Source organism: Anoplophora glabripennis, unplaced genomic scaffold (assembly GCF_000390285.2).
Source record: "Anoplophora glabripennis isolate ALB-LARVAE unplaced genomic scaffold, Agla_2.0 scaffold492, whole genome shotgun sequence".
NCBI classification, from domain to species: domain Eukaryota; kingdom Metazoa; phylum Arthropoda; class Insecta; order Coleoptera; family Cerambycidae; genus Anoplophora; species Anoplophora glabripennis.
Window position 1 is genome coordinate 789 of NW_019417200.1, and position 23,949 is coordinate 24,737.

At 31.3% G+C, this 23,949-nt stretch overlaps 3 protein-coding genes across 3 annotated transcripts; 2 read left to right on the forward strand and 1 right to left on the reverse strand.

Annotated features, from left to right (window-relative positions):
- Positions 1–416: 416 nt before the first annotated feature.
- On the forward strand, positions 417–2,247 carry LOC108909757 (ribonuclease kappa-like). Its single transcript, XM_018714169.1, has 3 exons — positions 417–583; positions 640–759; positions 1,734–2,247. Exons 1-3 carry the CDS (start codon positions 515–517, stop codon positions 1,833–1,835), a joined length of 291 nt encoding a protein of 96 aa, XP_018569685.1. The 5' UTR covers positions 417–514; the 3' UTR covers positions 1,836–2,247.
- Positions 2,248–6,331: 4,084 nt separating this feature from the next.
- On the reverse strand, positions 6,332–19,647 carry LOC108909772 (E3 ubiquitin-protein ligase Topors). Its single transcript, XM_018714193.1, has 6 exons — positions 19,181–19,647; positions 18,931–19,124; positions 17,206–17,316; positions 13,466–13,603; positions 10,472–11,116; positions 6,332–7,207 (listed from the first exon to the last, which is right to left on the reverse strand). Exons 1-6 carry the CDS (start codon positions 19,328–19,330, stop codon positions 6,472–6,474), a joined length of 1,974 nt encoding a protein of 657 aa, XP_018569709.1. The 5' UTR covers positions 19,331–19,647; the 3' UTR covers positions 6,332–6,471.
- A 206-nt stretch (positions 19,648–19,853) lies between these two features.
- On the forward strand, positions 19,854–21,843 carry LOC108909759 (nucleolar protein 9). Its single transcript, XM_018714170.1, has 2 exons — positions 19,854–19,950; positions 20,011–21,843. The coding sequence occupies exon 2, from the start codon at positions 20,039–20,041 to the stop codon at positions 21,788–21,790; it is 1,752 nt and encodes a 583-aa protein (XP_018569686.1). The 5' UTR covers positions 19,854–19,950; positions 20,011–20,038; the 3' UTR covers positions 21,791–21,843.
- Positions 21,844–23,949: the final 2,106 nt, after the last annotated feature.

Here is a 23,949-nt window from a genome sequence, read left to right on the forward strand (position 1 = left end):
ACCTACGAAGGCTGTCCAGGCCTACACGAGATGAGGCAGGATAAAGAGGGATAATCCCCCTCGATCCCAAATCATTGAGGCCAATTTCTAGCCATGGAATAATGGCGCGCGGTTTTGATGTCGTGAATCTGCACAAGGTCATTTAATCAAAAGAAGACCTTGCCTTGCGAGAACAATTCTTATTGGTTGTCATTTTTATGGCAAACGTAAGAATTCATCCTTACTGAAATTTTCAACATCTTACGTAAAGTCCTACGTTTTATGAGCATATTGTGTAAAGTTACATGTTGGTTTTTGTTTACTTTTTACGTCATACCTGTAACCGGTTTAATTTACTGTAGGAAATTCTGAACCCATTCCGTAAGATCTATACTACTGAACGCAGTCAGATTTGACATATGTCACAAGATATATCACGTGATTCATGTTCTCTTAGGTCTCAGGTCATATGATGATAAAATAACCCAGCACTGGGGCGACATAATTTGTATTATATTTATAAATTTATTTAAAAATGCCTGTGTGTGGTCCAAAATTGTCCCTTTGTGGCCTAATAATTAGTGTGTGGGGTGTTATACAACTTGTAAGTATCTAACTTTTTTTAACTTGAAAGATTTTATATATAATTTTCCTTTCCAGGCTCTAATGGGGGTCTTTTACTACATCGGTGCAGTTGCCCTGTCAGAAGATATCCCGTCTGTGGAATTTCATGGTGATTTAAGTGCATTTTATGCAGAGGTTGATAAAGGTTATCATCAGGTAAAGACTAGTTTTTGAGTTGAAAGTTACAACCATAGATTTGGCAGTATATTATGGATGAAACCAAAGTCGACTTTCTGTGCCTTATAGCCGTTGCAACATGAATAGCAAAAGCGGAAACGATTTGCCCTAAGGCATGTGACCTATGATACAAACTGCGTGACATTGATTTTAAAAGAAACTATTTATGATTAGGAAATTGATTCTTTTTTGGTAGTAACACAACAATTAAAAAAAATACTGTCAAATCTGTATATACAATAACACTTGATATCACGTAATAGATATGAGAAATTGCGCCTTCTAAGCTTGCAAATTCCAATTCCATTCAAATCACGTGACACGAGGCAAGTTTCATCTCATTTTACATTTTGGCCCTACCCTCTTTCTTTACATTCCATCCATAGTATATTGTCAAATCTATGGTTACAATACAGAGCAACTGAAAAAAGTACTGTCTGAACGATACCATGCTCACGTACTTTTAACTTATAAAATAAAATGTTTAAAGATGAAGTTGCTGACTGAACCAAAGTATTGGAAAAGAAAAAGATTTTAAATAGGAGTTCACTTATGTTCGCCCTTTGTTATGGCACTTTATAATATGTTATGGTTCTATTTAACTGGACGAAAACAGATGAATTCATCTTAAATAACCGGGCATCCCAAAACGATCAATAAATGGATTAATTTTATAAATTTAGTTTTGTTTAAGCACAAGTATCGGACTGATAGAGTAAGTTCACTATAACACCAAGTTGCTAATGTTTTGAAAACCTCTTTTTATTCTCAAAACTCTTATAGAAATGATTTAGGTCACTAATCAAATTGACACAAGGAGTTTTTTTAATAATTTTTTCAGTGTACTTGGTAGCAGTACCCAATAAAATGAATGAAATAATTTAAAAAAGTGCTACTAATAAGTAATTTACATATGCACTAAAGTAGTTTTTAAATTGGAAATTTTTTTTTAGAATGCATACAATTGCTGGATTGCTGCACTGTTGTACCTTATAACTTTGGCCTTCTCGGCACATCAGTTTTGGGCCAATAATCGATCTTCGTTGAGTGTGTAAATATTTTATTTTTAAATTTATCTGTAGAAAGTAATTTTAAGAACTATTGAGTTGAAATTGAAACAAGTAGGTACAGTACTAATTTTACTTTCAACTTGGTAGTTCAGTACTGTATCACCATTCCTTGTATATTTTCATTTTAAATGCGAAATACTTTTAGTTAGTGATTAGGAAGAAGGTAACTTTATGGTTTTATCATTTTTTTTTCAGTTAGAATATCTTAATATTATATACTCTATTTTACAGTCGCCGTGAGAAACATAAATCAAAAGGCCAAAGTATTACTAGTACATAATGACTCCGTTCTTGACAAGTTCTTTTTGTGTTGAATTTCTTTCATCCTACCAAGTAAAATAATTTGTAATTGAAATATTTGTAATTTTTCGTTTCAAATAAATATTTGTTTTGAATACTTTATTTTTTTTTATTAAACTCTGTCAGTAAGGTTTAGAAAGGCGATGTAAAACAGTGGCAACAACACAAATATTATTAAATTTAATAGACACGGTAGAGTATGGTCTTAAGTTTAATTTTGATAAATTGTACCAGTTTATTCGAATACATCGTATGCATTTGTAAAATTTCATAATATCGATCGCATGTGCTTTGGAATGTCATACATTTCGAACCGTTTCTATAAAATAAGCTCGCCCTTTATTCTAAGGTGGAAAATTTGCATGAATTATTTTTTTTAGTCGTTATATCAGCTTTTTGACATTCAATGTAGTATCAAACTGAGAGAGAAAGTAATTTTAGAAATTGTGAAATGAGACCGAAGGCCAAGTTTAACGGCATATAAACTTATATAAAATATTTTACAATCCTATCAAAAAATTTTAAAATAATTTATCTGCAAATTTAAAATTTCTTAAACGACAACTGAAGTACTAGTTTTATAGAAATTGTTCAAAATGCATATATGAACGACATTGAGAAATTAAACTTTCATATGTTAATTTGAATTTCATCCTGTAAGTATATCTAAATTTGCAAAATAATAATACCCTTTTAAAAAGCTTTTTCCCTTATTCACTATTGTCGAAAAAAGGTACCTTTTTTTTAACGCACTATCAGCCCTAAAATGTCCAAACAGTTTAGGACCACCTTGAATGATACATCTTTGTAATTTGTTTGTATTATGTAATTAAACATGCCTTTAAAAAATGTAGGTTTATGTATGTAGTATCAGCTAATAAAAAATTTATTGCAGAAATTGTATATGTGAACTCTGTGTGTATGTAAACAATTTGTTTAACTTATGTGAGCTCAGGACTTATAATCAACTATTTTATGATTTGTATTCAAAAACAAGAAATATGTCAGCTGATCAGTTGGTTATACAGGGTGTGTTCAGCAATTGGGAATATTGGGCAGGTTTTAATACAGTTACTAAAGGCTGTTCAGCGAATTGTTTGACTAAAGAAGTTTGATCGTTCGCTGAACACGGCCACAGTGTGACTGGTCGTAGTCTTCTTCAGCCCTATCAGTTGAGATCAAGATTGTTCAGCAGCGAAATTGAAGCCCAACAGTATGTAATAATTTCAATACAAAGCCAAGACTTGTCGATTAATAAAGTAATTAAGGTAATAAGACTTTTTAAGTTTGAAAACCGAACAAATACTGAAATTGATGAGCGGAAACGGTTGAATTGAATCACAGTATTCAAATAAATTCGATTAGTATATTGTGATCTCACTGATAAAATATGTAGTTTCAAATTTATTTGCCACTAACATTTTTTTCTCAAAAATAAAAATTTGATAATGGCGGGTGCGAGGGGGCTCTGGGGTTGCGCCCTGGAAATTTCATAGTAAAAAAATTTAATTTAAAATTTAGTTTACAATGTTATCTGGTTAATTAAATAGATTAGCCTTATTAACACATTAAAAACGAAATATTAAATTTCTAATGTGCAGTCAATGTAACTCGACTTGCCAAATTCTTTTGAAAAACTCTATACAGGCTGTTACAAATTCGCTTCTCACTGGAAGGATCACGGAAACGGTAAGAGATACGAAGTAGCTTAAATGGGGGCAAAGTTGCATAATCAGGGACCAGCACTATGCTTCTAAAAAATCAAGTCTAACATGATTAGTTTTCGCAATATTTGAAAAAAAATAACGAAAATTTGGAAATCCGTTTTTATTTAATTTCAGCCTTGAGGTAATATTGAAAAAAAAGAACACTTTTTCATGGCAACTTTTTGCCCTCTATCGAATAGCATAATCATTTTTTATATGCAACATTTTGTCTCTCCAGGACCATCATCAACTTCATTTTTTTAAATAAAACCCTGGAAATTTGATTACATTTTTGCAAGCCTTCATGACTCCCAATACTGTACTCAGCCCGAACCAGATTCAGACGTTTTGTCTCGAAAAATTCATCTTCAATGTATTCTTCCAATTTTTTATTTTAAATTTCTATGTTTATTGAATTATCGTACACTCTAAGTGTCGTTAGGCCCTATGAAATCCACCTAGTTATTTAAACTATTACCATCACACGTTACAATGAAACATTATTAGAGTTCGAAAAAATTCAGACAAATTTTGATCTAATTTTTTTCAGGATATTCATATATCTGACATACTTTTTCACAGTTGCGGTTACAGGTATAATAAATTCCGATCATATTATGTTGATCTTCATTTTCAACATTTGCCAAAATGAAAACATTTTTGAACATTTATTGTAATTTTTTAAAGTATAATATTCATTTGGAGTTTTGGTTGTTCATATCCATTTTTAAGAATTAATTTGTCATAATGAAATTAAAATTGTAATCATGTTATAATTTTGACGCAACAACTTATCGAATTATGTATGATCAGGTGATGGAGATTAAAACTCTAATAATGTTTTATTGTAACGTGTGATGGTAATAGTTTAAATAACTAGGTGGATTTCATAGAGTCTAAGGACACTTAGAGTGTACAATAATTCAATAAACAAAAATCAAAAAAAAATAGATAAATTTGGAACAAATACATTGAAGCTGAATTTTTCGAGACAAAACGTCTGAATCTGGTTTGGGTTGAGGCAGTACAGTATTGGATGTCATGAAGGCTTGCAAAAAATTTAATAAAAATTCCGGTCGTATTTAAAAAAATTAAGTTACGTTACAGATAAAAATTGATTATGCCATTCGATAGAGGGCAGAAAGAGAAAGTGTTCATTTTTTTTCAACAGCACCTCAAACAAGGCTGAAATGAAACAAAAATGGATTTTCAAAATTTACCGTTTCCGAGATCCCTGTAGTTAGAAGCGAATTCGTAACAGCCTGTACAGGGTATCCCGAAATTAATGCAACAAAATTTGGTCATAGATTCTTAGGACAAATTTAGGGGACCCGTATTTTTTTTTTGTCAAGAGACCCCTCTTTCGGAGTTACAGCCCCTGAAATCTGCCCCTAAGAATAATCTTTTATATCTCAGAACCTTGTTTACGAGAATCGCTAAATTTGGTACACAGGGGATTCTGATAGCCCTATGCTTTTTGGCAGGGAATCCCCTTAAGACACTTTTTCGTGGACCCCCTTGTCTTTGGAACCAAAAAAATTTAGTCGCAAATTTAAATTTCTTAAAAATTATTAGTTAGAAAGTCATTGAATTTAACTTTTTGTCTCTTGATATTTCTTTCGTAAAACGCAATGTTTTTGTGTTAACATTGCGTTTTACGAAAAAAGTTTTTAAATTTAATGTCTTTCTAGCGAACTAATGTTTAAATTTTAATTTGCGACCAAATTTTTTTGGCTCCAAAGACAATAAGACAAACGATAGCCTTAAACATGTCGTAAAACTCCTGTGTACCAATATTAGTGATTCTCATACAACAGGGTTCTGAGATTAAGAAAAAGATTATTCTTAGGGGCGGATTTCAGGGGGCTGTAACTCTGAAATAGGGGGCACTTGCAAAAATAAAAAATACGGGTCCCCTAAATTCGTCTTAAGAATGTGACCAAATTTTGTTGCATTGATTTCGGGACACCCTGTATATGTGAGCTACGCGTAGCTCACCCTTGCATTTGTAAAGTGTTTACAGCAGTGGTCATGGTTACCGTCACGCAGCAGTAAAAAATCAAGTGGGAGTAGCACATACTATGCAGTTTGGGCTGTTTAGTCCAACCGTAAGCAAATAGTAACCATTAACAGCTTTTTTTCTTATTAAACATAATTTGTTCAGGAGTGGTGTAAAATTTTCTTACTTACGTATTGCTTCTTGTGTTTTTTAAAAGATCAGTAATGCTATTTATTGAAAAATCAATGGTGCGAGAAATACCAAACTTTAATACAAAAGTAATTGAAAAATTTCGGATAAAAGAAGTATAAAAAATAATGAACACATTTTCCCTATATTTCAATAGCGCTTAAAATAAAACTGCCCAATTATATTTAATTTTTTTAAATACTTTGTACCTAAATTTTTCCGCCTCCCTGGTATGGAAGTCTAGAGCCGCCACTGGATAATGGATATAGAAAACAAAAACCAAATAATGAGTCATGATTACTTTTATTGACACTACAGAATTTCAAGGAATTATAAAATATCATTTAACAATATATAAAATTATTCTGATAAATAACTGTACAACTTAAAGTAAAAGAAATGTATATTAGACAAAAAATAATTAATATTAATTTTCTGAGGAATCGGTGTCATAATTACAGGGATAAGAATACCACGTATTACTAGACTCTTCTTTTTTTATTAAAATATTTCTTAATCGTCCGTTACTGCCGCCACTACTTACACTAGGCCCCTCATTCTTCTCATCTGGCCGCACTTCTCTCACCTCGCTTTTAACAAGATGGGTTAAAGGGTAGTCTTCGTCGTTACTTGTATCCACCTCCGATTTTGTTATATTTAAATTGGAACTGTTGGAACCCTCTTGAGAAGAAGTATATGGAGAAAAAGTATACTTCGAACAAGTTGGTAGATTTGCCGAGCAAGAGGAGTCCTCATGGGCGTGGCCATTTTCTACAGTTTGTTCTTTATTCCTGTCTACGATAGAAGACTTGCTTGATCTGGATCTTCTCGATTGTTGGGTGGAAGAGGAATCTGAGGAATACTTTGAGCAACTCGGCAAGTTTGGGTTCTCAAATTCAACTTGTGGCACGCGGTCAGCCTCTTTTCTCGAATAATCTTTGGCAGAATATGACACGGTAGGATGAGTGTTATGTTTGGAATTTTTATAGGGTCGGTCCTGTTTCTTAAATTTCTTCATATTCCTTTTTTTACTCATGAAAGCAGAAAGTGGTAAATTGTCATCTCCTTCCGAATTTGTATTCTCAACATTTAAGTCACTTTCGCTCAATGAAGAGCTGGCTTTCCGTTTAGACAATTTTCTGTGCTTCTTTCGCCTTTTATACCTGCACAATATTAATTAACATCAGTCAAGATTTACTACTTATACACAGGGTGTTCTGTAAGTTCGTCAGGAAACTGGGTGATTCTACGGATTAAATAATAGCAGTATATATGAAAATTTTTTCGAATTGTCAATTGTTTACAAGTTACAGCTTGTCAGGGTTCATATTTTTTATTTTTCTATTTAAATAACTTATACAGGGTATTTGTAAATAAGTGCTAAATATTTTAGGGGGTGGTTGCCGAAGTTATTTTGTGAAAAAAAGTTCATATAAACTTAGATTGAAATATGCTTCATTTCCGAGATATAGTGTTTAAATTTTAATTTTTTAATTATTTTTTTAATTATTTCAGAGTTTTAAAGATATTGACAGCAACCTACTAGATAATGTATCAATAGAAATTAAAAATACACAACTTGTAATAAAATACGTTTATTTTTTTCTCAAGAAACTGTGCATCCTATGAAAAAAATTGAAGAGACCAATTTTATTCAGAATTGATGGCAGATTTCTAAAAAAATATCAAAACGAAAAAACTCAGCGGTGTACCATTTTTTTTAATAAAAAAAAGAGGCGTTCTCGCACAAACGCTACTGGTGCAAGTAGAAATATTTGGATCGCCCCCAAAAAATGCTCATTTATCCCTCCAAAGCGTTTTTCAAATTTCGAGTTAATATCTTTAAAATTCTTTGAATTAATAAAAATGAATAAAAAATTAAAATTTAAACACTCTGTATCTTGGAAACGAAGCATATTTAGACCTACGTCAAAAATTTGATGTTTAATAACATATTATTAATATCGATTTACTGGTAAACTGTTACATTTGTCAGTTTGAACAAAGAGTACAAATTTTTTCTGATATTGTTTCTCTTTTCAATAATGTTCACATTTCTGTGATGTCTAGCAAGAGAAAAAAAAGCTATGTACAAAACATATATTTTGAGTTATAGGTAAAGTGCCCTCTGGCAGTGCATAATGAAACTTTTCTCCGACTGATCCAATATCTTCATCTACTTAGTGAGTGTGCCAAATGAGAGACTAATCGAACTGGAATTAAATAAGTTATTTAAATAGAAATATAAACAAAAATTGGACTTTGACAAGCTACAACTTTGACAATTCGAAAAAAATTTTCATTACATACTGTTATTATTTTAATCCGTAGAATCACCTCCCGGAGTTTTCTGATGGACTTTCAGAACACCCTGTATAACAATAGTTGGAAAAAAATTAAACATTGAATAAGAATACATGATTTATTTCCCATAGCTGAAAATTGAGTGTCTAAAAAATAGTCTCCCATATTTCAAAAATTTTATTTTCTACTTACAGGGTGTTTACAAAAATATAGATTCAAGATTCTTTGGACAAAAATAATGGGAATTTTTATTTTTCATTTAGGCACCTATTTTTCAAGATACAAGATACAATTTTATTCTTGAGCTGAATTCAGTTGAAATCTAACAGATTTGTGCTATGCTGGAACATTTTTAGAATAATTTTGATAAAAAAAAACACGGCACGAACGGAAAAACTTGGGGTGCAGAATTCAATTGTCTCTTTGTTTTTGGTATATGTGTAATGTTGTAAAATGAGCTGAATCTATTTTTAGAGAATTTTCATCAAGCGCAAAGGAGAACAAAGAAAGACCCGAGAGTTTATGTTTTACATGATGTAATTGTTTTAAAATAAACAGAATACAGAATACATTTTTACAAAATCATGAAAATATGAGGGTTGCCATTTATATTTTGGGAATATACGATCTCGGAGCTGCTATCTGACAATCAACGTCCTTATTATAAAATACGACTTTTTGTCAATATACTTCTCAGAACGTCGAGGGTTGCCTTTTTTATTTCGGGAATGGACAATCTTGGTGCTGCCATCTGGCAATCAACGCCCCTATTATAAAGTTAGACTTTTTGTCAATATACTTCTCAGAACATTTTGATGAACTATTTATTTTGCTTAGTAACTCGAAAAATTCATCTCGGCCAAAAAATTTGATTAAGTGGTGCACATTTATATGTGACTATTTTTTACAACTTTTGACATGTATTATCTCAACAACAGTGTATCGATGTACTTAATTCGACTTATAGCAATGAAGCACCAACAAAAGCCACTGTATATCGATTGTATACGGAATTCAATCATGGCCGTGGTTCGCTCACTGAATTTCATGAAGGTCATCCAAAATCGGTTGTTGTTCCAGAAAACATTGATGCAGTCACACATTAACGCTCGAAAGGGGCTATATCTATTCGTCGAGAGAAATGCTCAAGAAATACAATTGGTGGTGCTTCAAAAAACGTATGATATCGTAACCTATTTTTTCAAAAAAACTGGACGTGGGACAGTCAATTTTGAATACAACCATTTGCTTGCTAGAAGTCTTTGGAAACATAAGTGAAACCAACCACCTTAGACGCATCAGTCTGCACTAGGACAATGCGAGCTGTCACACATCGGCTCACACATCGGCTCAAACAAGAAACTTTTTGAGAACTGAGAAAGTCGAATTGATGAGTCATCCGCCGCACAGTCCTGATTTGGCACCTAATGTTTTTTTTTATTCTCACACATCAAAATTAAATTAAGAGATTGTGTTTTTCTGTAGGCCAAGCATATTTTTGTGTATTTTTTTTTCACTTTTTAGACATTTGATGTTCTCATTCGTTTAATTTAAAAATTTATCTTGAGTGACGCACAAACTTTACAAAAATGTTCTTAATATGCTACCAATGGGATTATATTTCTGCATAACTCCTAATATCCAAGTTAGCTTTGAAATTTCCATTTCCTTTTATTACTTAAGGTAATACAAAATATTCAAACATTTTTAATATTACTATTTGCTTTGATTTGAACTACTGGGTGCGTATTTACCGAATTATATTGTGGGAAACAACTACTCTGCAGATTAAAGCTGGATGAGGCTTTAGTTGAATGACACCTAGCGATATCTAGTTAACAGCTGAGGTCGCTCTCTGTCAGTAGCTGGGACATTTAAGACGTAACACTCCTTGTAGGTTATGTCTCACCAATAGCAAATGAGTAGTTTTGCAATACAATTCATCATACAACCAGAATAACGCACACAAAATAATTTTCTTCCAAAGCTTAACCTACTTTTTGTTTAGAACACCCTATATATATATATATTTTGTTTAGATATTTAAAATTTATATACATTTGAACTACATCTGCATTTCTACCTAAAATACATATATGGATTTTCTTTGAATGGCATCTTACCTTTCATAAGAACTTTTGGAATAATCGTTTTCACTACTGGAACTAGACGAAGAACTGGACGATCTAGACCTATGACGATGTAACCTCCTCCTCTGCCTCTTCTTCTCTTTCTCCTTCTCCCTCGACTGCCTCTTATGTTTAAGACGAAGCTTCAAGGGCAAAACTGGTGTTCTACATTCTGGCTCGGGGTACCTTTCTGCGGGAATCGGCAAAGGCAATTGTGGCTCTTCTTGCGACACCAAAATTGGTTCATCGGAATCAGTATTCACTAAATCTATCACGACTGGTTCCTCTGGATTAGTTGTGCCTACTATTATAACGTCGCTGTCGTTATCATTATCAGATACGTCTATGTACGGTGCAGGGGACTGGGGTCTCTCGGTATAGATAATGTGTCGATCATAGCCAATCATATCAAAAGGGGACCTCATGAAGTTATAGAACTCGTGGACAAAATGGTCTGTTTTATTATCTAGATACTCGTAGAGCAAATTACGGAATGTACGGCTGCATATATGATGCCTAAGTAAGTGATCCATAATGATATCAACGAGACGCATCACTAATTGAGTATTTTCGTAAAGTAAGGCATTCAGCTCACGGTTTAACCATGGTACTAATCTGGTTCTTGCGCCTGGACAACTCCTGTAACACCCAAAATAAAAATTAAGGTAACTGTAAGTAACAACAGTAAAAATGAAATTAAGAACTAATAAATGAAGAACATGAAAATACCCGACGCTAAGATGAGTTACTATAACAAATAAGTTCTAGTCTTCCATTTGCTTCTCTGATCAACATTATACCAAAAATGTCCATTAGATATTTGACAACTGAATGGCAAAGATAAAATAAAATCAAATTTATAGCTGTCCACACATACAGTGTTTGTTTGTTTACATCATTATCGCTATTATTAATTGAGATCCAACGCAATTTATTATAGAAATATATATAAAAAATTCATGTTAAAAAAGAAGTAACAAAAACAAAGAAGAAAATCAATCAGCACCTCCAATAACAGCTTCACATTGATAATGTTAAAAGCAATATTAATTTTTTCTCAATCAATACTAGCCGTCTTCCTATTACAGCAAATTTTAGGTAATCTAACATAATCTTACTTCCTTTCCTTAATTTAAGATTAGCTAATCTGTTCACACTTAAATTATGAATTTTATCTAAGTTTTTAAAAATATAAGGTCACAGTGAAATAGAGGTTGTTTATGGGTTGTCTGGTGTTTAATTTACTTCATATTGTTAGACAGAATACAATAATTATGTTATTATGTACATACTCCATTACTGAATATTAATAAATCTTTATTTGTTATTACACTAGTAACTATAAAATTGTGTCTCAACCGCTGCAGAGACTATCATTTACGTAATAATCTTGTTCAAAAATTTATAATTTATATAAGGAGATTTTGTTGTGTACACTTAAATTCGTCATTTTCGAATTTTATTATCTAATCCATAGTTTTGCTAGACCACTTATAACTAACAAAATGCCAACAATCTCTGTACCAAACAAGTAACTAAGACAACCAAAAAAAGCATATCTCTTTTTTTTTGCCGCTGAATTAAATAAATAAGTTTTTTTTTCTAAGAATAGATGCCTATTAGGTATTAGAAAAAAAATTCAAGACACTGTTTTTGTTGTAAAATGTTAAGCGAGTCCAAAAATAATACAAATTTTAAAAAATCCATTGGCGTTCTACATTTTTTGCCAAATTTTAAGAACCTAACAATGACTGTTCCAAAGGACTCCGCAACTATCCTTATGGAAAACCAGTCCCGGTCGAATGGCACAAAACTTTGCCGAATGATAGTCCTCAATGTGTTGATCAAAAAAGTTCATGGGACCAATGTCTGAAAAACTACTGTTCTGAAGCTACAGCCTTCTGAAGTTATCAAATCAACGTGCTCGATGACCATCAAGTCCAATGATTCACGGGTGAGTAAAAGCATACATATCTTTATAAAGTGACCAAGCTGGCTGTTTCTTGATGTATTTTCTTATGCTGAATGCGAATCCATGGTCAAAATCAACCTTCAGTCTTCAGAAAATCGGTGAAGTACCTACTGCAGAACAGCGATAGTAACACGTACTGCTTGAGCGACATCTTATGTTTTTACGCATGCTGAACACTTATCGGTCATCAGCATATCTGCATCATTCCTCAGTCTTCAGAAAATAGCTGAAGAACCTTAAGAAAACTTAACTTGATGATCATCGAGAACGTAGATTCGATAACTTCAGAAGGCTGTAGCTTCAGAACAGTAGTTTTTCAGACCATGGACTTTTTTGATCGACACATTGAGGACTATCATTCGGCAAAGTTTCATACCATTCAACCAGGACCAGTTTTCCATAAGGACAGTTGCAGGGTGCTTTATTACAAATACTAATATTTTTTTAAATTTTCAACATCCTGCATCTCGGAATATAAGCGTTTTCGGTCACATGTTTATAGGAATTTTTTTTCTTCAAGAAATTGTGTCCTTAAGTTATGGACCGTACTTAGGGCACCCCGTATATTTTTAATGAGAATTAATGTGAATTTATCTACAAGATTAGCAAAATAGAAATTTGGGGTTGTGTTTTAAGCATTGTTATGTTATGATCGATGTTAACTTTGTGGATACACACATCCATAGATCCGTGAAAAAAATCATAAAAATCTGTAAATCGAATCCTTGGAAATTATTAGTTTTCTTCCTTCGTAAGTTAACAACCATTATGTCTAACTTCAAAAAAATGTTTTAGATATTCTAGTTTGCGACACTGGAACTAATAGTGACATTAAATACACAGAACAAGATAGCGTAGGTTATAAAATAAATAAGATAGTGATAAAGTAGCTTTATTTTATTTAGCTTCCTTCTTTTTTCCATTTGGAATGAGCTTGGATTTCAAAAAATTCGAACATGTTATAAAATTTAAAGATGAAATTTACAAAAACCTGTCTATAAAGCAAAAATACTGACCTGAAAAATGAAGGCGAGACGTCTCTGTATCTACCTGTAACATCAGGAGGTGCGCTAACCCATAGATTCCTTGTGTATATGGATCTTCGGAAACTAGTCGATGTATTGTTTTCACGGCGTCTCCTATGGTACATACTCCTGGAAAAAAACCATTTCCATTCACAACTTCAGTTTTTTTTTTGTGTCGGATCTAAGATTTTTATTTATTTTAAACTTATGTTGTTAAAAGGTATATATTTTTTTAACAGAAACAGGATGACTGAAGAAACTTGAACTTCTAAAGATAGTGCCGCAATAATTTATAACAAATGATGGTTGATCTCTTAGCATGTACCAACCCATGGTTATGGAAATTGTGTAGTGTATCCCATTTTCAATCAATTCTATTTTAAAATAAGAGTTGTAGTTTTTGCAAGAAAACAAATTTTCAATATGTTTGTTAATTACAGATTAAACTGAATTTCATTTCATATTTCCTTTAGTTCTAGAGCATTTTTAAAGAAATGTGGGCATTGTTAATTATCTTTTTAAATGTCATACATTTTTATTTGAAAATGTATGACATTGTGTGTACAGAATATGCAAGGAATTTCTGAGTTTGGATGCATTAAATATTCATATAAATTAGATTTTTATATTTTTCTCCAGATGTACAGTGTCTAAAAATAATATCAGCACTTTGATGTTGGTATAAATGAAATACAAGAGGTTTCTTTCTACGTTCTTTTATTTTATGAAAAATAAATCTTCAGATTGGAAATGAAAATTATTGATAACTAGTCCACAATTTCTTTTGAAATTACTTTTATTTCTGGTGCAATATTTTTTTAAATCAGAGCATATGAACAGGATTATTCTCATATTCTGATTTACTTTCTTACGACACTGGTGCTAGATGTTAAGGTAATGATTCGCAATTGGTAATGAACGCAATAGAAATTCCTTAAATCGTTTTTTAGTTCGTCACTCATTATCACTCCAGCGCAATAGAGGAAGCGATTTAACAGTTTGAACACCCTGTGTGCATCACACCACTTTCGTGAGCAAATATCAACACTTATTTTTCAGTTTCCTACAATGTTAATTTCTTTCAAATGACAACTAATGAAATATATGCAATGTAGTACAATGGATACATATAATACGAAGCAAAATTCAAAATAAGTAATCAATGTTTATCTTTAAAAATTATTGAGTTAATATGTGGTCGGTTTCACAGAACCAGTAGTCCGAAAATTGCCATTGTCTACCAAACAAAATTTTGACGCTTAGTAGCTTCATGTTTTAAGGTATTTTAAAATTTCTGTAGTTTTTGGTATATTCAAATTCAAGCAGTCATTTTAACTTAATAGTATATTTTTTTACGATTAGGCACAATCTTTAATTTCTAAAAAGAACAAAAATCTCTGGAAAGTTTTTGGATGAGTTTGCAACTGATACGGAGTCTGAAAATAAGATAGATGAGGAAATAACAGTTTTGACATCCTTTTTCAAATTGTATATTGTATACTCATGCTGGAAACATAGGTGTAAAAGAAGCAGCTTGTGATAAGTGTGCTACTGAAAGTTTGAAAATTAAAATTTTTAATGCTCTCTATGTTAGAAATGGAACATTTTAGAACCTATGTCCTTTTATTTTTTCTTAGAATAACCTGAGGAATAAGCTCTTTCATCTTTAGATTACTTTGGATTGGGGATACCCTATATTTATGAATGGAAATTTATTGAATATTGCATAGTTAATTACATTTTTTCTCAAAAAATTCCAGCAATTCAACAAGAGTAGCTTTTGTGTAAAACAAAATTTTACATTCTAATGTGAAATATACAATACAAGAAACCTAACTCTAAAGAAGTTATACTCTAAAATATCATTGAGAAAGTTTGCAAATAGCGACATCTATGAGATAATCGAAACTTAACCATGACATAGGTACCTACTTAGCAGCCTCAAAAACCAAATTTCAATGCAATATGTTGTTTTTTGATTTCAAAGAATAATTTCTAACACCCTGCACCTCAAAACAAATGACAATAAATAGGTTCATAGGAAATATAATTTTATTTTCTGGTGCCCCTACATTTGTGGGATCATATTTCAACATATCCTGTATAATAAAAATACCCATTTTAAATCATAATGTGCCATAACTGTTTGCCTGTTGGCATAAAACCATGAATAAAATTCTTAAAAAAAAAAAAATTAACCGATGTTAGCCTCTATATAGTGAAAGTCCATGTTAGTTCTGAAAGGTTAGGAAGTACAGGGTGAACTTATCCAAAAAAATTTGTGAATAAATGCATCATGAAAAATGGAGTCAATATTGTTAAAAAGATTTTTGTAGTCCTTATAGTTTCCGAGAAAAGAATTATTGAAGTTGTAGTATTTACGACCATTACGTCTAGCGTCATTCACATTGTACTCTGTACACAATGCGCTCTCTCTCCACGACGTGGCCCCAGGCGATTCCGAATACTGAAATCTGATTTTAGTATATTTTGCGATAGTGTTTACATTAGTTTTTCAAGTGTTGGTGCATAAAATTTTGAACAGTTGTTCTAATATCAAGTTACAAAAATACCCAGTTAGATTAGAAAAAAAGTACTATAAAATGTCTCAAACAAAAATAATTAAAACAATATTTTATATAATTATTTCTCCCAACATACCCTCAGCATCAAAAATGGAACAATCAAGAAGTGTGTATTTGATTTCCGTTAGATTAGGAGAACTTTAGTCATTATCCGCTGTCATAATTTTGTTAAGGGGATCTGAGGTCCAGTTGTACCATCGTTTTAATGTACTTGTTCAGTTAATCTGACAGTAATCAATTGTTGGTATTACTGATATTCCAAAACGGAAGAGCAACATGACGTTTTTCTCTGTATCCTAACCTCATTTTAGTAGTAGAATAATTGTTTTAAACATTTTAAAAATTTCTTAGAACTGTAATAAAAAATATGTACCTACATTATGCCATGTGTACGACAATTATAATAACATACAGAATATCAAAATATCAATTTTTCAGGAAGTTTCAAAAAAGACCAATTTCCATAAGGTGTGTGTGGATTCCTTTAAGAAAATAAAGTTATCGTTCATACAGAACCTTATAAAATATATTTACTCGATTCAAATGACTAATAGCCAGTTTTTCCAAATGTACATAGTAATTATTTTATTATTATTATGGCAACATGACAATCACGCGCATTCACATATCCAGTAACTTTATAGAAATAAAAATTAACCAATTTTTTTAAATAAACCTCCGAGAGAAACTAAGGTTCTTAGAACTTATAGTCTTTTAACTTTTTAAAGATAAAGCAAAAGCTTAAATACAAATTTGCTACATGAATACACCCTTAAAATAGAAGTAAATTTATAGGTATGCATTTTGACCGACATCCTTGATTTCTCATAAATGGCAGTTCAAGAATGGAACTTCAATAATACAACATAAACATACTTTTAAAATTAAGATCAGCACTGAACCTTTGTTCAACAGTATAGTATAACTGGCCCTTAGTAAATGACTGAGCACCCCCGAATTAGACAATTGTCAAAACCTTTTAGAGTTACGTGGTAAATTACCACAAATTCTTTTGGTTTGTGGTCTTTAATAATGATTAATACTTAGTTGATAAGTGAACCACAACATTCTTATCAAGAAATATTGTGCCCGCTAATTTATTTACTACAATGTTAGTATTATTTTCTATTAAATTTATATATTTACCTTCCGGGAGCGTATCCCTCAATAGAAATTTGACCTCCATTTGTTAGAGGATGCGTCAGCAACATCTGTTGAATAGCATGTTCCCCCCGAGTATCAACAGTAAATGTTGTCCTGCAAAATGGTTTGCAATTAATTAAATGTACCTATGAGACAGATATGTTCAGAAAAAATTGACAACTGAGAATAAAAATGATAACTGAAATCTGTTAATAGAGAACTATGGTTTATGCTGCACATATTCTTAATATAATACTGTTTTATAAGTCACAATACTTGAAATGTGCACGTTTAGTCTGTAGCAAATAAAATCCCTAATCTCGGTTCAGAAAATCAAATAAATCTCCAGAAAATATTATAAATCTGCGAACAAATATACGAGTTCTTCAATGAAGGATGGTACCACCAATAATTTGTTTCGAAAGTATTTACTTAAAATTCTACATGAGAACCACACTATGTATCAACCAGCTACGAATGTAGGGCTGATAGGACATGAGATTGTAAATATATTATGGTGAGTACAAAGGACAGAGTGTTAAACCTTAATTGTCACTGTTACTCAATCAATAGAGCATAAAACATTGCTTTTGACAGAGAGCAACACACAGAACCTACTTACCTACTGGTACTATGACAGTAAGATTAGTTGTAATAAGTGAAAAACTAAACAATATTGTAGGACACAACTACCCTGTAGACTAGAGGCCTGTCCGCAATGAATTATTCGTCAATAGAATAACTAGTAATAGAGTGGTTTCTTAGGTGTTTACTAGATATTGAGGGTGTAATTTAATGCTGGACAGGGCTTTAGTTTGCAGAGTACCACAGTATAATTAGTTAAATATAAAGGACATATTAACCAAAATATATATACTCGAGAAACCTATGGCATCTCAGTAAGAACATTAGTAGTCAATACTGATTAACCAATAGACAAATATAATTTATTATTAGATACAGAGAATATACATAAAGAACCAATAGCTTTAAATATGCTGCAAAATGTTTTAAATTTTAATACTTGTTTAAACAAAACTAAAATTTTCTCAGTACAATTCTGATTGTGGTGGTTGCATATATTGTCACTGCCATAGTGACAAAATCTCTTGAGATCTTCAATAGCAGAGCAGTTTAGTTGGTTAAAGTGTAATGATATCTCAAAGAATTCTATCAAATGTTTTCTAGGAAATCAGAAAATATCTTTGTGTTATTGAGACAGGACAGGGTCAGAGTTTTATGTTAATTTATACTAATCTATAAAAATATACAAAAAATCCTATTATTTTCAAATAATCTCAAAATTAGACAATATTAATACAACAATACACTGCAAATCTGTTATTGAATAAAATCAGCTTAAATTACTGGTTTTCAAAATATTTGACAAATGCGACTTGGCCGATTTTCCAAATTAAAGTAATATTTATTAAATACTTAAAAAACTTGTTAAATTTATAACAAATGATTGATGTGTAGAGTTGTAATTGCTATTGTATTTATCTAATATACTTCACTATTTACATATTTGCATTAACTTTGTCTTGTATCCATCAAGTACATGTAAAAAATATATACTAATCTATTGATTTTATTTATATAATCAATATGCAAATTAAAAAGCAATATATTTTAATTTTATATGCAAATCTGTATATACATATGTACTGATGACTGAATAAAAAGATAAAATATTTTTCTGATAAAAAATTGTAGTCTCATCCTCACCTAAAATGGAACTGATGCCTTGCATGAGCTTGGCCAAGTCCAAGTGGTAACACCAAGAACTCCTCATTGTCAATAATATGAATTTCTTCTGGAGGTGCAATTTCAACAACATGTTCATCATACTCATCATTGCTTTTAACATTATGTATTATCCTCCTGAATGGCTGCTTACACAATGGACATTCTGCCTTAATCTGAACAAATACAATGCAATAGTTAACAGACCCAGTATTCGTTAGAAATTACTTACTTTGGACCATTCCAGAAGACATTTGAAGCAAAACTGGTGCATACATGAATCAGAAAAACATTTATTTGTACACGATCCCAAACAAATAGCACAATTTGGAGGTGGACTTGAAGAATTTGGTCTGTTCACGATCACTCTACTCTCAGCCATTTTATTGCAATACGTTAACAACAATCGAATAATAAAAATATAATGGACGATATACTAGGATAAGGAAAATCATGTCGATCTTTGGGTTGATTCTGTCAAACTGATTGACCTTGCTGGTCTGGTGCAACTACCATGGAAATATTATAATATTGGATTATTCATTATTGGTCGAATGCGTTTTAGCTGAAATCGAGCTTAGAGTGATCTAATTATAAACAATTTTCCTTCTTCAATTTTGAAAAATGTGAATTTTTATGAATAAATGTTACTGGAAAAATCCACTTCACAACACAGACACTACAAAAAGAATGAAGTGTGATATAAAACATCTGCATCAGACTAGCCAACATTAAATTTATTTATTTATGACCTATGACCCATAGAACTGAAATGTTAGGGCACTCAATAGTTTATTTTTTATGGCATTCCCCATGTTTGGAGGAAAAAAATTGACGAATTCCCCCAAAGGTTGAGGCCATAAAGACGAAGAAGAAGATATTTAGAAATTAGGTTAGATTTTTGCTGCGCTGTTTACATTCAACGTGACGTATGTTCCATGTGTTTTTATATTTATAAAAGATAAGAAAAACCGTCTTGCTGATTTTTTTTTTTCAAAAACGGTAAGTATTAATATTCGAGTAAAAAAATCTTTACTTTAAACTGTTTTAAATTTATTGTAGGTAAATCCATAATCATTATAACCTAAAGATGTCAGGTGACTTGACAAATAGAAGACCTAATCGTAAAAGGAAAAAGTCGTTTCTGAAAAATGCTAGAAAATATGCAAAAAAAGGCTTTTATGGGAGAGGTTCAGAACTAGATGCTGACACATACCAATACTTCGTAAGAATTATGGAAGCTTATAGGCAGGGTTTTGAAAATGAGGAAGACCAAATAATGTTTATTAATAACGTTTTTGAACAAACTGAAAACAAGGAACTTGATTGCAGCTGTAACCAAGTTGGTTGCCGTGTAATTGAAATGTTACTTCCTTTTGCTAATAGAAATATTCTAAAGAAATTCATAGATACATTTACTTCTGACTTGAGAAAACTTTGTAGTGACCGTTTTGCCAGTCATGTGTTAGAGGCATTAATTATACAGTCGTGCAAAAAATCTTTAGAAGCCAATAATGATTTAGAAGTACCCAATCAGTACTTCAAAGATTCTGTAATTAAGATAACCAAGTTCTTATTGAATAATTTAGAAGACTATATGTGGGATACATATGCAAATCATGTAATTAGAGTTTGTTTATTAAGTCTGCTTGGCTTATCTCAAGAAAATATAACTAAAGGTGTCGGTATAAAAGTTGAAGAGAAACAATTTATCCCTGAAGAATTTCTGGAAATTGTTAAAGAATACGGTACAAGACTGATTCTTTGGCCACAGTTTAATGAATTATGTAATTCAGAACTAACATCCGGTTTTTTGCAAATTCTGTTAAAATGTCTAACTAATGTTGATTTAAAGTTGCTAAAAAAATATCTGAAGAAACTTTTGAATGAAGTGTTTACTACAAATATGGAAGATTATGACAAAAAAGTCTTGCCAAAAGCATTTTTATCTAAATCAGTTATAATGTTATTAGAAACATCAGTAGAAATTTCAACCCCAAAACTATATACTCAAATATATGCATCGTGTTTTGCTGGAAGACTTGTAAAATTAGCCACGACAAGAAGCACAAATTTTTCAGTACAAAAATTATTACAACATTGTAAAGAGAAGGTTGAGTTTGAGGCTATGTTCGATGAACTAGCAAATGATTTTCAACAAATAATTGAAACTGGCCACTCTGGAGTTATATTAGCATTAGCTCAAACTTGTAAAAGATTAACTGCTAAACAAGGAAGTTTTGTGCAAAACTTAATGAAAAGTTTTGATTGCTTTGAACCAGAAGATAGACAAAAATGCTTTGTCATATGCATGTGTAGATTTAATAAATTTGAGAATGTCAAAGAAATATCAAGCGACAATTTGCAAAAAGACAAGTTAAGCCTTCATGGAACGTTAATCTTAGAATCATTACTAGATTTTAATAAACCCATAAAAATAGTCAACAGCATACTAGACATGGAACAACAGGATCTAAAAAATCTATTTTGTAATAGTATGGGAAGTCATATTACTGATTCATTTGTAAAAGGATTATTTGTGGGAGAAAAAAGTAGAGAAAAACTTGTAAGAAAAATGATGGGGACATACCAAGAGTTAGCGACATCCAAATATGGTTCAAGATCTTTTGAAGCCATTTGGAGTATTGCAAATTTAAAGACAAAACTACAAATAATGGATGAGCTATCTCACAAAAATGCTTCTTGGTCAAATTCCGAACATGGTAAAATAATAGCAAATAAAGTCAATCTATTGCTTTATAAACGAAACAAGGAAGATTGGAAGAATTCATTTAATAAATCTAATAAGAGTGCAAAGATTTTAGCTGATATATTAAAATAATTGACTTAATTATGCATTTTTGATAAGTCCTAAAAATTTTGTTTGTTTTAAATGTGTACCTATTACATAAAAATATAATTTTTTTAAATTCAATAAAACATTGTTATTCTGTTGTATATATTTCAATTTTGTACCCTTCACTGCATGTAGCAGGAGCAGGGCAGTGCAAAAATGTGAAAATCAGTCACACTGCATATAAAACTGATTCAATCTTATTTTCTCTGGATGCAGTAGAAATTAGTAACTCTAGAACTCTACAGCCTGTAGATTAGTTAATCTTCTGCCTTTGTAATTCAGTAGGACTCTATAAGTGATGTTTTCCTTTTAGCTGCTGCCAGGAATGGTATTTTAGTTTCTGTAGTGGGATATGTAACTAAATTAATTGCAACAATGTGACCTCTTCACCTATTGAGAAATTTATTATTAAGATAAAACATTTCCATTTGTAATTGGTCCTTATTTACAAAGTGCTGTCACTGAGTGTGAAATCTCTAAAAAATTAATTTGCTGCTACTTAATTTTATCATTTCTGTTATTTTAGTGCTTACTGAGTTATACATTTAATTAAAGCTGTACAACAGGGATTTTGGAAACTGTTAGATATACAGAAAAACTTAAATAGGCAAAGTAGTACCGCATTTGATATTTATCAACATATTTTTTTTTGATAGAATGGTAAATATTAAATTCCACATAAGTTGTTAATGTTACTAAACATTAGTGTTAGGAGAACTTCAATGAAAAACCGATTCTTAAATGTACTCGGTGTTCTGGAAAACTTTTAGTTCTCAATAGTTGTTGGGCCACCTAGCAAATATGATGTGAGATGTGAATTCTTAAGTGCAGGAAATATTCAAATGAATTTCAATCAATTACTGATTTTTTTCGCCTATCATATATGAAAATGAATCATATTAACCCAAAACATATGATCGAAAGTAATATTTTCCATTTAAAATATTCAAATAGATCTCGCTTTCCATCATTGATTAAAAAAAAAAATCTATCTGTTGTAGAAGCTGAGAAAAAGTCGATTAAAGTTGCGCTAGTGAATTATGCTTCTCCGCTCGCATAGCCGCCCCACTCTTCACTCTGATTCTCTGCTCAATTCCTGTGAAATGTATCCATTTTTTTTGCATCAGAACAGTTAAAATACATTTCCAATTTATACAAATTTTCATAGATATAAAGTTTTTGCGTCAAACAATCAAAATCACTTTTGATTGTTATTGTACAATATTGTTGTTTTGCCGTAAACTCACTTCAATTTTGAGCTTTCATATCTTTATGACGATTTATCATATCCAAAAGATCAAATGTGGATTTTGTACGTTAATACTTCCTCTATTTGATCCTATAATTACATCTGAAGAATATGCAAATGTGGTAGCTTCAGCTCTAAATGTTTAAGTACTTTTTTGAAGAAATTTTGAAAAAATTCTAATTGTTGCTAAAATGGATAAAATCGAAAATTTTTAAATGGGGATTGATAGTTGAGACTCCAAAGGGTATGTATAAAAATTGGGAGCTCAAAATAATCATTGATTTTACCTTGAGAGAGAATTGAAAAATAAGTATAATTCTGCATTTTCTTAATTAATTCAATTGTGCAGAATCTACCCAACCGATTTCGATGGAAAAATTTCTGCAATACTACCTTATCATGAAGTACTCAGAACCATACTTTTTACATAGCTGCTCAAGGTCAAGCCAAGGTCCGAAATAAATTTATGAAAGAACGATCTTTTTTCACAAATTTTTGTTCGGTCTATACTGTATTGCAGCAACAATAATGCACATAAAAATTTCGGGTCTACTTTTATTTTGAAGAGAATCTCGAAATGAAACTTTTTTCCTTTGACTATTTTCTCTAATGTTATACATGAAAGAAAAGAGAAAAATGCGCTTTTTTTACATTTTTTTTTCACATTTTCTTGCGCTAACAATTATGCACAACTTTTTCAGTGGGCGCATATAGCAATTATCATTCTATATAATATTTAGAACTATTTCCAACAAAAATTAGCGTTACTATATGAAACATCCATACAACCTACTTTTAAAACAGATATCGACTGGACTATTATAACATGATTTTGTAGTTTTTCACAATCTGGACACCTTTGCTTGTCATTTGCATACTTTGACGTTTTATATAA

Bases quoted from the DNA above. Each gene is read 5' to 3' on its own strand.
- LOC108909757 (XM_018714169.1), top strand. From the start codon at position 515: ATGCCTGTGTGTGGTCCAAAATTGTCCCTTTGTGGCCTAATAATTAGT. The intron at 584-639 runs GTAAGTATCTAA...TTTCCTTTCCAG, and splicing joins TGTGGGGTGTTATACAACTT to GCTCTAATGGGGGTCTTTTA. The intron at 760-1,733 runs GTAAAGACTAGT...ATTTTTTTTTAG, and splicing joins TTGATAAAGGTTATCATCAG to AATGCATACAATTGCTGGAT.
- LOC108909772 (XM_018714193.1), bottom strand. From the start codon at position 19,330: ATGGCTGAGAGTAGAGTGATCGTGAACAGACCAAATTCTTCAAGTCCA. The intron at 13,604-17,205 runs GTAAATATATAA...GTTTTTTTCCAG, and splicing joins GAGGGATACGCTCCCGGAAG to GAGTATGTACCATAGGAGAC. The intron at 11,117-13,465 runs GTCAGTATTTTT...TGGGTGTTACAG, and splicing joins GTCTCGCCTTCATTTTTCAG to GAGTTGTCCAGGCGCAAGAA.
- LOC108909759 (XM_018714170.1), top strand. From the start codon at position 20,039: ATGTCAGGTGACTTGACAAATAGAAGACCTAATCGTAAAAGGAAAAAG.